We start from the raw sequence: 14,128 nt of genomic DNA, 5'->3' as shown, positions 1-14,128 counted from the left end.
AATTCGACCAATCTGTTTCCACCGATTCGATCCTTATTTGCGCCAGTCGCGAGCGATCGCGAGACGTTGCGACCGAATTCATCAATTGCCGATTAAACGACGAACAAATTGGAAAGCTACACGCAGACGGGAGCCTTTAGGGTGAATCCATAAAACTCTATAACTCGAACGATATCAGAATAGCATCCCGTACAGCACAATTAAAAAATTCTGCGTTATCCCCGTTTAACATTCACGATTTTCGCGTGAATTTCCAGCGACGTTGACTTTTGGACACCGTAGTCAACCACTTCCTCTGTTTATATTGTTATTTTTCATTGAATATTATTTTTCTATTTATTTTTTATAATAATATTATATATTCTTGAGTATATTATCTTTCTGTATTATCTGTTTCTGTTAATATCTATACTGTGGTTTATTCTATTCAAGGTTTCACTATGGATTCGAAATGAAAAGAAACATTCATCGGTCTTCATTCAACCTTTTATTTTACTGAATTTTAATGGACCGTATATATCGTTCGAACGTCCGAGTTTCGGTAACAACAGGAAACCCATCGAAGGAAAAAACAGGAACAGTTTAATCGACGATCGATGCAGCTAACTCTCTGCAAGGTATCGACTTCCCATCATGACAGCAAAGCGGTTCCGCGCTCCTCAGGCCGGTGAACTTCCAGGCAGTCGCGTCGCAGATCCTCGCGTAGACTTCAACCTGGAAGAAATCATGCATTTCACCGTCGTGAACCTCCTAATCTTGATTTTCCCATTACTGACCTAATCCAGATGAGTACCACTGATAACTCAAGAAACCAGATTACTCTGATCTACGATATCTGTGCGAATACAGAACGAAATGTTCAATCGCTGAACGTTTCCTTCCTAAACTAATGTAGTTAACTTCGCTGGCTCGAATTTATTCAACTGGTAAACATTTATTTTACATACACATAGGGATGCACTACTTTATCGTGGTTTATCGTGTATTATAGAGAGAGCGAAAAACTAAATTTCACTTTTTCTTAATAAATACGCAATCTAGTCTCGCAAATCGAAGAAATGAGATGGAGGATTGAGAAAGAGGACTCACCCACATATTTTCCACTTGCACGTTGAGTTTTTTGCAGATCAAATGCGGCGCCTTCTCCCGCACACTCTCCGCCTATACACAATTTCCATTTCCTCCGGTTTAATCGCTAGATACATGAGCCGGATCATTTACTTACCAAAGCGGCGCACAAGCGTAGACACTTCTCCTCCCCTTCGCTGTCACAGGTGACGTTCAACTCAAGCGACCGTTCGATGATCAACTTCGACATCTCCATTGGAAACACACCGCATTTACACGCCCCTCTCCCCGCCGTCTGTTGCCTGGAACAATTAATGAAATGGCTAATGATAAAGATAGAGTCGGTAGCACACCGCGAATCAATTGTACACGCAATTTCTATGGGCACTGTTCATTCGTATATTAATATAGATATATGTATGTAGATGCGTATGTAGATGTATATGCACAATCAATTTGGACGGGCTTTAACACTAGAATTGTCGAGGGAAATTAGAATACCTTTCGCACAAATAGATTTCTTGAAATTGCAAGCATCTTTTATTGCTGTATCAGTGAAAATACACGAATTTAGTGTATTTCAGTAATTGAGAAACAGACATTTTTTAATAGAAAATTTTGATCTGTATGGTGGTTCTGGTGTCAAAGTTGGATCTAATTGTACTGACTATTTATAGAGTAAAGAAAATAATAATAATTAGCAGCTCGATTGTTTGGCCAATAGGCAAGAAAAAAATAGTAATGACAGCTATAATGAAAATTTGATTGAACCTGCGAAAGACAATGACTCTTACATGGCAAATGGAAAAACGATGAGCAAGAGAGCGAAGCACAATAATCGATGCATGGCGAACGGACAAAATACCAATGCACAATTCAACTAGGAAACGACTTTCGACAGACGAACGATCAGGCGAGACTCTTCACTTATATAAGTGAAGTCCCCCTTCCTTTTTAACTGAATGGGAAAGATATCGTCTGACGCACCTGTAATTGTCGCGCATCGTCGTTCCGTATCAAATTTTCGATCGATAATTTGCGCCTGTGGAGGTGTCGTAACGCGAGAAAGGTATTCATCCGGTTTCGAACGAGCCTCTGTTTGCAACAGGAGCGTCTCGTTCTTAAAAAGAAATAAAAGGCAGTCGCGAATTACTTAATAGTCCAATGAAATTCATGCAACTGTAACTTCGCGGCGGTTTTGAATATTAATTCTTGAACTATGACCTTAATACAAAATAAGAATTATTTTTAAGTAGAAACTACTTTCTTCTTTCGAGAATTTTGGCACGTTAAGAAAGAAATTGCAATACTCTTAAATTCTTACGAACATTCCTCTACTTAACCCCTTTGTGGACGAATGTCGACATTTTGCTGAGATGAAATTGTTATATTTGGAATACTAAGTTGCAGACGAATGTTTTGATTACTTGAATAGCAAGAGATCAATGTATAGTTTCCTTTTCCCCATTGTTTAAGCATTCGATATACAATTCAGCTTCACACCTTGCAAGTTTTGTGCATTTTAAAGAGTGTCCGTCCGCAAAAGGTTAAAATTCTATGCGCCTGTATTTACCATAGATACATAAAATCCGCTGTCTATCAATTAACACAATATGAATGACGAGCGAACTTACGCAACAATTATTGTCCACTCAAATAACAAATCGTCGAGATCAAAATGGTTAATTTCACCGAAAACTAAGGCTCCGAGTGATCAATATCCCGGAAAATGACGACCCAATTAATCCAGGTCCTACCGTGTGTCAACTTCTAAATGAATTTCCGTCCATGATCACCGACGAGGATACACACGGGTGTCGCCGGCCAATTACCGATCGCGATATGCGTGTGTCCGCTCGCAGCAAGCCTCGGGTGTACACGAGCTGACGTGCAAACATCGTCTTAGAGCCCGTAAGCTGGGTTAATCCCGCGCGTGCCTTTCACGCCTCCTTAATGTCACTTCGATCCGTGGCCCGCGTCCGCTGGCCCATAAACGGACTCCTTCGACTCGGATCGATAGAGTATCGGAACGGGTGCATCGCATTCTCGAGGGCGGATTTTGCTCAACCAGGAACGTCCGAACAGCGTTTCAGTGTCGCTTACACAAGTTCAGTTTACTCGCTGGCCGGTGCATCAACCTACCGTCCGTTGCGAACGAGAAAAGCTCCGGGTCGTTGCAGGACAAAAGGAGTTTTCCGTCGTGCGTTTTGTTGATGACTTTATATGATTTTGTTCTGAGAAAAATCGAAGAGATGGAAGTGAATCGTTAAGTGTTTTATTTAGAGATTTGTAGTATTTTGCTCTGAGGGGAATTGAAAGAAGCAGGTGAATGTGGTGAAAAGATGGACTGGCACGAAACTTTAGAGCGTTTCGTGTAATATTACTTATTCTTTCGTGACAAAGATAAATGGCGTTGTAATTGGTTATCAATGATTCGGTTTAATAGTAGTAGGTTCATGGTTAAGTTATACTATTATTTAGTAATTTGTCTTTAATTTCTCTTTAATTACTATCTTAACTTTAGTTACTAAACATTGTGATTCGACGTCGGTCTTCTTCTCACGATTCTTTCTGAGAAACTTGATTCTAATGAAGAATAAATTTATTAAAATGAAGTAAAAGACCGTGGCAGGGATTTTCGAAAGCTTCGACGACAGCGAATAGTCGAAGATCGATCGAGCTTTACGTGTTAGAATAATAATGTAATAAGCTCGATGGAGTGGAAATCTTTAATAGGGCCATGCTACTTGGAAACAGTTGACAGAGTTCCTACCATCGGGGACATCGGCCGCCACGGAACTTTTCGGGAAGCGGATTATCGTGTTAACAGTTTCGAAAGTCTTAACGCTGTATTCTGGTCGTTGTACAATTACGCGCTTGACTTTGCAGTAAGGCGATTTTAAAATAACATACGAGGAGAGTATGCCGCGTAGTTTCTATAAAATTTCATTATTCCTGGTATCGTAGCACTTGTAACGGTATCATTTCCTTGAAATCATTCGTAACACATTTTCCGTGCCGATTTAGTGCAGTTAAATTGCAGGAGGAGGTAAAGCATTTTCACGCTATAATGGTTCTCGAATGGTAGAGATTCTCCAAGTATAGAGCTATTCGAGTTGTAAAGACTTTTGAGTTTTAAAGGTTTTCGAGTGGTACAGGATTTCGAGTTGTAGAAGATTATAGAGGCTCCCGAATTGCAGAGCTTTCCGCTTTACAGACCTTTCAAATTATAGAACTTTTCGACGTATATAGATCACCGAATTGCAGAGTTTTTCGAGTTACAGATCTTTCGAATTATAGAACTTTTCGACGTACATAGATCACCGAATTACAAAGACTTCCCAGTTACAGTGCCATCCTATTTACACAGATTTCCGAGTCATAGAGGTTCCCAAGTCACAGAGATCTCCAAATCACAGAGATTTCCAACTTACAGAGCTTCAACATACCGAAGCTTCACCGCATTACTTACATCACTCCTGCCTATAAGGAGATTCATGATCAAAGAGACCGTCGCTCGACAAGTCAATCGTCTTTCGCTAAGTCGACTCTCGTCGTATTAAAAATCAGGGTGCCGAATACGTTAGGCGATAATCATCAGGGCCTAAATCGAGCCGATGGGATGGTTTAAAGCCACGCGTTCCCTGTCGCGTCACGATACGCGGCGTTCGTGTAACGTGACGTGCAAACACCCCGTTAGCCGCCTTAAGCCGGCACGGGCTCCGCGTAAGCCTGGCCCATGGTTCCCCGACGCCGTCGCAGATCATACGTTACATGTTAGTTCGACCGGAAACCAGATTCGGTAGTACATCTACGGTTGGCAGCGCAATCGCGCGCTCCTCCCTCTATCCGCGCGGCGTATTTATGCACGTGTGTTTACCTATTAGCGACACGTTCGCCTCGGCAATCCAGGCATCGAGCGATTATTGGCAGGCAGCGATGATCACCGGAGCTCGCTCGATCTCCGTGAAATTGGAGGTTCGCGCGACTGCGAGCTCCCTTTGACATCTTTCGCGCGTTCAACATCGCCTGACATCGAACCTCGTTACATTTCCTCGCTCGAAAATCGAACGGTTAACATCACTCTCTTGTGCTGCTATTTACTTAGAATACTAACGCTTTGGATGTTACGAGAATTTTGAACTTTTTACATGACCGTAGTGAAGATAAACGGTATTAAAGATATTCATTAATAACTTGGCTACTGTTGACGCCTAAAAGCGCTTTAAACGTTTAGCTTCGGTGTACTGTTGGCGCCCATGGACGCTCGTAAAACGTTATTGACAATAATTGCAGCGAAGCTAATTTAGATCTGATGTAAATGCATTCTAATTCAACAATTGTATCTTCCGTTAGTCATATATTATATGTGATTATTTCAGCCAAAGGGTTAATGACTTGGTATCACAGTTCTCGTGTCGCAATATTATCTGGGTACTTAACTGCCTCCCTACTTAAATTTCGATACAGTAAACTTATAAATTTCAAGGTTTAATATTGAACTTTATATAACACATCGATACGTGAAATATCCGAGTAAAATCGTTTCAACAACCATCGTCTACATCTCAACAGAAAACGAATATTTCTAGCGAAAAACTTTCTCTAGCGAGAGGTTCAATATTTCTATTCAACTCCGATTATCCCATATACTATGATTATCTCCAAGCAACTTAGTCAAGTCAACCTATTAATTTCGCGAGAACGATCACAAGAAGGACTGATCAACCGCTAGCAAACGATTCTCACGTCTACCAGCCCCGGATTCTCAGGAACAAACGAAAATCGTTGACTTCACGATCGATGAAATATATTACGGCAATCCGTCATCGTCTTCGATTTATTTCCTTTTCGGAAACACTCTCGTAGTAGCTTTCCGCAGCATGGATCTGGACTTGAAGACCCCAGTGGTATATATCCACAAAAGGATTCTCAAGTTTATGGCTCCGTTGGGTTTACTGCCACGCTGCATCGTTACTTTCAAGCGCGCAGTCTCCTGGGAGATTGGGAATCTTTCGGTCGCGGTTAATTAGCGTTCGTGTACGGATAGCGAGCGTGGGAAACCGGCAAGACCGTGTCAGATCGAGCCCACCGGAACTGGACGGCCCGTGGATCAGCGGGCTGAACTTCTCGGCTGTGCTTATTAACTTATTGCATCTTCTAAGTTCCCGCTTAACTGATATTAATTACCCTGCTCCTCCGGTGCTGAAAGTTCGGCCGGCTTGTCGTCGGCCCTCGTCGCGACCCGCTTGAAAATTCCTCGCGCCTTTTATTCCGCACGCTCTTTTCTTCGAGCGCGCCTCTTTCGTTCGCGAGCATCGCTAAATTTTCTCTTGAATCGCCAACGGAAGAATACCGTTGAAAACTTTGCTTTCTTCACGTGGCGACGAGCGTGTTGTATTATCGTGGTACTCGAAAATAACGAGATTAAAATTTTGCACGTTGCAAAAACGATATTGAGAGACGGTGTGTGGTAAATAATAAAGTTTCGACCGTTTGTATTCGAGAGCCGTCTTTCATTCATTCCATGCAGGAGGATTATAAAATTTGACATTTGGTATTATATTCTGTGTAATGCTTTTATACGTAAAACATAGAAAGAAAATGGTTCTATCTCTTAGGAGGAAAGGAGATGAATGAATTTAATTTGATTCCACGAACCAATTGGCTGGCACTTTTAAGCAGAAAACCGCGATCGTGCCGCTTGTCGCTCAAACGGTTGATTTATGTAAGATATTGCTTTACGTTAGTCACAAATAATATTGTTAATATCTCATCAGAAAGTAACGAATATCTATACTGAAAAACATTGTCAACGGCGAAGGGTTGGAACTAACAAACGTTGACTACTTTCGATCAGAATCCAAAATGAATGTTTGAAATCGCATTTTCGCTCTTCTATGATAAAGAAACACTTTCAATTTCCATAGGTGTTAAACAATATCGTGTTGATATTACAACTAAACAATTAAACACAGAACCTCGTCGCCGTTTCTGAATCTTCGTAATCATTTCGAAGTTTGCGTTCAGCTAGCAGCACTCGAATTTCAACAGAAATAAAAAAGTGTAAACGGGATCGCGTTAATTACCCGTGACCCGACCGTTTGAAGCGTCCCGTGCCCCTGCGGAATTGCGCGTATAAACGGACCGCAGGCCGGGATAAAGAGAGATAGGATACCGTCGTGAAACCGCAAAACCAATAGTGGCTCGCAAGCATCTTTCAACGGAGGAAATATTTCCCACTAGACGCCGTATATACGGGATCGGGGATCCAGCAGGGTAAACATGATTCTCGTTCTCTGGCCAACATGTCCCTGGAGGTGGCACCGAAAATACGACGGATCGTTAATGTGCCGGACAAACCTGCTGAAACGATGCACGAGACCGATTGATCCTCCTTCTCGAACATGCATCCAATTTGCGAATTTTTCAGGCTGCGCGTGGAACTTTTGCCTGGCTATTTTCTTTGATATCTGGCTCTTTGCTTTCTGCTTAACTCTTCGTGAACGAGGATTCTTGTGAACATTAGAAATCTGTTTCGTACAAAGCTGAATTAAATATTGGGTCCTCGAATGCTTGGAAATAGGGAAATCATGATTTGACGATATTCTATTGTTAGTCCTTCGCGCTTGAGGAGCGACTCTCAATGACTATTTGATTTAACACAGCGAAATAGTGAAGTTTGATATTTGATATAGAACCTTGCACTAATTTAATACATCAATATATGAAATACTGAAATAACATAGCTATGCTCCTTAATTCGTGTGATTTCTCTTTAACTTGGTTCAAAACGATACCGTTTAAGAATCGTGAGATAATATTCAATATTTCTAGTGGCAAACTTCAGAGATGATTGCGGCAAGCTGTCGTGTTATAGAGTGGGACAAGTTTCTACAAGGAAACAATTTTTAACGTCGAGGTATATCGAAAGTATGTAAGAGTTCTTGAAAAAAGGAACACTTGATACTTCTTTCGAAAGTTTCGATGCTTCGATCATTCATTTCCGTGGCGTTTGTAGTACGAGCAACATAAAATTTCAAATGCCCGAAATCCAAAGGCGAAAGAAGATTTCAACGTTAATTTCGACAGCTCACCGACCAGAGATGAAACACAATTCGTTGTACGGTTCCGGCCGATGCAATTTTCATCCTCGGCGCGGCACACAGCTCCGTATGAACAAATACACGGTAAAATAAATCTCCATCCGATTTTCGCGGCGCGACTGGGCCCGCGGTTCCATTGATTCGATACTAAACTCGAGGGCATTGATAAAACTCGTCCGCCGATGATAGCCGAAATAACATCGGCGATCGTTGTTCGTCCGTCTGCGAACGAAAATCGGCATTGTAAACCTCGTACAATGCCCGGCCCCGAATGGAATGGAATCATCGTTATCGGATGAAACAAAAACAGAAAAAATAGCCGGAAAAAAGGATCCGCGTTTAATCCTGTACAATAAAAACCAGGAAATACACTCGTTTTATCTTGATGCTGCGAATACAACAGGATGGAGAAATGAAAATCTATTGAACAATCCTCTTTTTTTTTAACTCGAAAGTTTCGAGCGCAGTTGAATTCTGCGAGCGCAGCTCTTACGGATCAATGGGAAACTTTCGGGAACGATTTTCGGTAATCCTTTTGTTACCGTGTCCATCGCTCGGTGTAGTTCATTTGCGTCCGCCACTTGTATATCAGATAGCGATCGCGCTCGAGAATCTCGTGCCGAGGAATCTCGGGATACATGAGAAATCTTCGGGTCCGATCTCATTTTCCTCGGAAAGATGATCTCTTTTAACTAAACAATTCAATCCAACATTTCATAACTTTCGGAAATTTAAAGGAAGAAACTTAAGACCGGAGTCTATATAATTAAAGCTAAAGTACAGGGGAACGCAAAGTGTGTTTCTCTCATCAAAGCCGTTACGAACGCCACAATTAAAATAGATCGATCGGAAAATAAGTTAATTGTTAAAAGGAAATTCAAGAACTTCAGAATGTCGAGGGAGTGAAGTTTAAGGAAATAGAGTTAGTGAAATTAGTAACTTCAGTGTGTTACAACCGATCGCCGCCATGTTGACGGCCATGTTGTCAAAAGATTACAACAGTCGATCGTGCAAAATTTATAAAAGACGAACTCTGTATCTTGTTATAAAATATTTTCTAGAGTATTCCTGGGTGATTCGTATCGACCAAGTAAATAATTTAAATCATCGTCGAGCGAAAGTCTCTATTTTATGCACCGTCCAGCACTCTTTTTACTGCGAGCAAGCGGGCAGCGACAGTAAACTCATTGTTTCGTTGCAGATTTCAGCAATCCTCTAAAACTGTGGTTCCCAAATCGTATACCGGAAGATGTAATTAGTAGACTTCGGGTTCTTATGCAAATGAAAGTGTTTGAAACTATAATTAGCAACTGTATGAATTCGAAAATGTCATTAGAAACTAAAACAAAACTTTATTAGAACGTTTCCTGTAACGGATACCGCGAAATGCACCGCGCTCTGAATATGTTATATATTTTTCCGTACTGCGCGCAGTTCTAGCAATGCTGCACTTTGAAATATTCCGTAAATGCTTAAAAATCTGCAATCTAGTAATTATCCGTATCGCGAGAAATATTTGAAAATGCGAGAAATGACTTCGTTTATCGAATGAAGAAGTTCATACGGTTTCTCTGTGTTTTACAGCAGCCACATTTCTAGCTTTATGTAATGGCCATGCTGCCTAATACATATTAAAGCCAGATTTCAATAAGTTTCCGAATTTATGTACAAACTGCGCCAAAATATTTGCACTTCTTATAAAGTGTGCCGCGGGTAAAAAAGTTTGGGAACTGCTACTCTACAGAATGTAAATCGCACTTTTGCCGCGGAATAAATTTGACGTCGATCGACGGGGTTCGTCTGTATTCCCCTGTCGGCAACGTCGACGATATTAAATTTGATCGATTAAATAATTGATTGCCTGATTGGCTAATGTCGAATGTTAATACACAGTAATTTACAGTTGGCAAATTCGGTATCAACGTTGACCCGCGGCAAATAGATCTTCGGGGCTAACGATGAAAATGTATTTGCAAGTGTGAATATTAAATACATCAACACCGATGCAACGAATACTTCTTTTCAACACCGAAAATAGCTTGTCGGATATAGAAAGAGGGAAACAAACTTTGCTCCTAATCATATTCTATTACCGTTTTGATACTAAAACTATCGAGCATTTAATATGATTGATATGTAATCTCTATACAAATTTTATCAATAGATTATTTTCAGTTTCTTCAAACATTCGTTATAGTATTTAAGTAGAACTATTTATTTTCAAAATAATTTCTAATATTCAATGCTTTGAAGATAGCAATAATTGCGAAATAAATAAGCCAAAACCAGTCATTTTGTCTATTACGGTAGTTTCAGCGTTAAGTGGTACATAATTGAACGAAGTAACGTAAGGTGACGTTAATAAGAAATAAGTGAAATATAATGTTCATGAGATACATGAAAGCTCGTCGAATTATTTAGAATCTCTTTTAAAAAGACTACTCAATTTTTAAGCACATTTAAAAATCCTTCCAATCAACAGTAATATACATACATCGTCCGACTTCAAACGATCCAATTCTACATCCTCGACGCTGTTTTATTAACTATTTCATAATTAACCGAGGGAAGCTAAGAGGAAAGCTAACAATCTACTAAAAAGTGGAAGAAATTCAATATTAATTACAGACCTAAATAGACGTTAAAGGTTCAATAATCACGAGAGTAATATTTCCCTCCAACCGATATAAATAGAAGAATATTCATCGATTAATCGTGAACTAAATTTGTCTTAAACTATTCGTCACTCGCCCAGTTCGAGGCAACAAATTAAAACTACTGTATTAATCATTTATTTAAAAGAGGAAACAATGGAATATTTCAATAATATATATTACAATCACCGATATAGGATATAGGACGAGGGATAGAATGAAAGCATATTTCGTTTGTCCGAGTTAATTCGAACAACAAATACTCGCTCCGTTCCCCTTCCCGTTCGTTGCCGTAACGGCTGACCGGTTACCGACTCGTGCTACTGGTGAGTCTAGAGGCACGGCACGTTTCGCGACGTTTCCCAGCTCGGCTATTTTCGAGGGGAATAATTATCGTTCTTTCGCGTGTTCGCCGGGTTTTTACGTGCGCCCTGGGTGGCCTCCTCAGACGGAATTCTGGATAGAGCGTCCAGAAAATCGCTGTGATAACGACCGAAACGTTTCGCAGGAGATACGCTTCTCCGTCTTGTCTCTAATTAGGGCAAACTTGTTTTCTCTCTCTCTGTTCGATTCGAAGAGTGCGGCTCGCGTGGAATCTAGGCGGAATATAAAATCCTCGTGCCGCAGTCTGAGCAACGTCTCTCTCCGTGCAAGCTGGTAAGAAGCGAGTTACGTGTCTATGGAAATTTGCGATCGCATGGATATGTTGCGAGCGAATAATCGGTTTACGCTAATAACCACCGAATCGAAAGATCAATGTGGATATTTTGAATGTATTTATTAGATGGACTGCTGGTTGTTAACGATTCGCAATTATTGACGGTAAATGTAATTATTTTGAATATATTCCGTTCGGAGAAATACAACGTGACTGTAAATGTTGATTAAAGAACACCCAAAAATCGTGCCAACCTGTTCTTGGAAAGTAAATGAAATAAAAGCAATAAGTAAATGATTGGCAGACAATGGAAATATTTATAATAATTACGTGTCAAAAGACAATATCAATGTTTACATGTATGTTATAATAATGAATAATAAAATATAAAGTAATATAAAACAGAGTTTTATTCAATTCACCGGGCTTCACTGATAAATATTAATATTTACTGGTAAATGTAATTTTATGCGTTATTAATCGCACTGATCAACGGATGCGGTTGTTATTAATGTTGGCCGATAATTATTAATATTATCCGAATTGATTACATGAAATGTAATGTATACATACATATAATAATATGTTAGCAGAGAAAAGGAAATGAACGGAAAGAGAAAATGTTTCAATTAGCCACCAGCGAGACAGTAATCCCTCTATTACTCTAATGGTCGGCAATGTACTCGTAATCGCCACGTATACGAGTTCGTTATTCGTGAGCGCTATAAACATTAAACGTACGACGATATATATATATATATATACCTATAAATATACATACCCAGTTCTACTGTAACCAATGAAATCAGTGGTTTTGACAGGTTAAATTAAGAACAAAGGAGAACGCAGAATTTTAAATCGAATGTTAGAACCAATCATTTAACCTGTCGCGGTAGTACAGTCTTAATAATATGAATAACGATCAAATGACAGTTTCTCCGTGAAAGGATAAATTATTCCTTTACTCTGGTTCAAAGGAAGGCAAACCAGTGAGAGATTCCGAGCAGCTTTTACCGTTTTGAAGAAATGCTTTTTAATTTATCGGAAATACGCGGATTTATTAGCTCGAGGGAATGAAAACGTAACGAAGCAACCAGCCAAATGAGCAGATTTAGAAATTCTTTTAGAGACAGAATTTGTTGGAAATATTGCAAAAATAGTATGCGATTGAAGCACGCGAGATGATTTCTATCCCGTCAAAGGGCCAACGATTACGTCGATGCAACATTTCATCCGTAGTTTTCTTTCAGTTAAATCATACTGTTGAATCCTATTCTTCAACCCATTCGAGGGAAATAACAATTTATCAAATGAATTTATTAAATTTATTACACGAACGAATGAAAAATTAACATCTGCACTGGTCGCAGGCTAAGACCTAACAAGAGTACCACCAACCAAGATCTTCGGAATTACAAAAAATGAACAATCAAAATGAAGGTTTCGAGTTCCAGCTCTTGGTGTCTTCAAAAAAAACCCTGGTCCCGAGTGAATGAACCTTGTAATCGCGAAAAGGAAGTGATTACGAGAGCCTAGCGAAAGAACGTGACTACGACATGCCATGGTTATGGCAAAATCGATGATGAACCCTGCCAAAACTCGATACATTTTCGAACGACCCCGTTGCTCCCTTTTTCCAAGTGCCATCGATAATCAGGAGTGAGTGTCGCGGAAGCAGGGTCGACCGAACCGGAGGAAAAAGCGCGTTTCCGGCGTGGCAGTAACGATTCATCCAGCGCGTCGCATCGCCACGTTGGTTGGCCGAGCAGGCCGAATTAATCAGTTCTCCCGCGGCCTGGGCTTGCGGGTCACGTTTTATGAAATTCCAACGAATCGAGTGTAACCCGGGGATCTCCGCGTCGGCTGTAAATAAGCGACGGGCGGCCGGGTAATAAATTAGGGGATATAAATTCATATCGGCGCCACGTCGGCCCGCTTTCGTCGCTAAATAATCCAGATCGTAATCGTTCGCGGTGGCACGCCGCGCATTTAAATTCGCAATTAGAATGTTTGTTACCAGAGGAGCGGGACGGGGCTGGAATTTTTTCTAGGGTTGGGATCCGGTTTTTAAGAGCGAATTGCAACCCACGCGCGCGAGCGCCCCGTCCTCCTGTAAATCTCTTGGAAGCGCTTTCGAGGCCCGCTCTCTCTTTTTCGCCCTCCTTCTTCCGTTCCCGCGCCATCCACCCCTCCACTAGACTTTTTTCAACTGCTTTCATTCGTTTGTTCGTTTTAAACTGCCGTAATGGCGCCGAGCTCGCCCGCTTATATGCCCGTCCTGTCCGTAATCAAGCGTTTCAATGACACTAGTACACCCGAGCTACTGCAACCTACTTTTGACTGGACCGAGTGTGCCAATGCTGTTCTGATCGGGAGATTTTTCATTTCTCTTCTGTGATGCGTTTGTGTTAGGCGATTGTCGTTGTTTTTGTTGGATGAGCGTGTAATTCTTGTGTTTAAGGAGGGATTGAGAAATCTAGATTGTAGCGATAGGATTACCGGACCAGTCAAAAGCCCGGTCAAGCCAGTTCAGAATCATGGAGATGTTTCTATGAGAAATTGTAAAATTTCGAATTTCGGAAGTTCTGTTTTCCAATTCTGTGATATTTGCTTATTAATTCTGCAATTTATAATTTCGACTT

General features: G+C 40.6%; 1 protein-coding gene across 1 annotated transcript; it reads right to left on the bottom strand.

The window, feature by feature from the left end:
- Positions 1-527: 527 nt before the first annotated feature.
- LOC116433078 (uncharacterized) lies at positions 528-1,982 on the bottom strand. The gene is made up of 4 exons (XM_031990790.2): positions 1,863-1,982; positions 1,226-1,370; positions 1,090-1,161; positions 528-714 (listed from the first exon to the last, which is right to left on the bottom strand). Exons 1-4 carry the CDS (start codon positions 1,913-1,915, stop codon positions 583-585), a joined length of 402 nt encoding a protein of 133 aa, XP_031846650.1. The 5' UTR covers positions 1,916-1,982; the 3' UTR covers positions 528-582.
- Positions 1,983-14,128: the final 12,146 nt, after the last annotated feature.

The sequence above is a fragment of the Nomia melanderi genome, chromosome 3 (genome assembly GCF_051020985.1).
Source record: "Nomia melanderi isolate GNS246 chromosome 3, iyNomMela1, whole genome shotgun sequence".
Classification (NCBI taxonomy): Eukaryota; Metazoa; Arthropoda; class Insecta; order Hymenoptera; family Halictidae; genus Nomia; species Nomia melanderi.
This window is presented reverse-complemented; position numbering and strand designations above follow the sequence as displayed.

Excerpts from the sequence above, each read along its gene's own strand:
- LOC116433078 (XM_031990790.2), bottom strand. The coding sequence starts at position 1,915 with ATGCATCGATTATTGTGCTTCGCTCTCTTGCTCATCGTTTTTCCATTT. Across the intron at positions 1,371-1,862 it reads ATCGTTTTTCCATTTGCCAT|GCAACAGACGGCGGGGAGAG; the intron begins GTAAGAGTCATT and ends TAATTGTTCCAG. Across the intron at positions 715-1,089 it reads TGCAAGTGGAAAATATGTGG|GTTGAAGTCTACGCGAGGAT; the intron begins GTGAGTCCTCTT and ends GATTTCTTCCAG.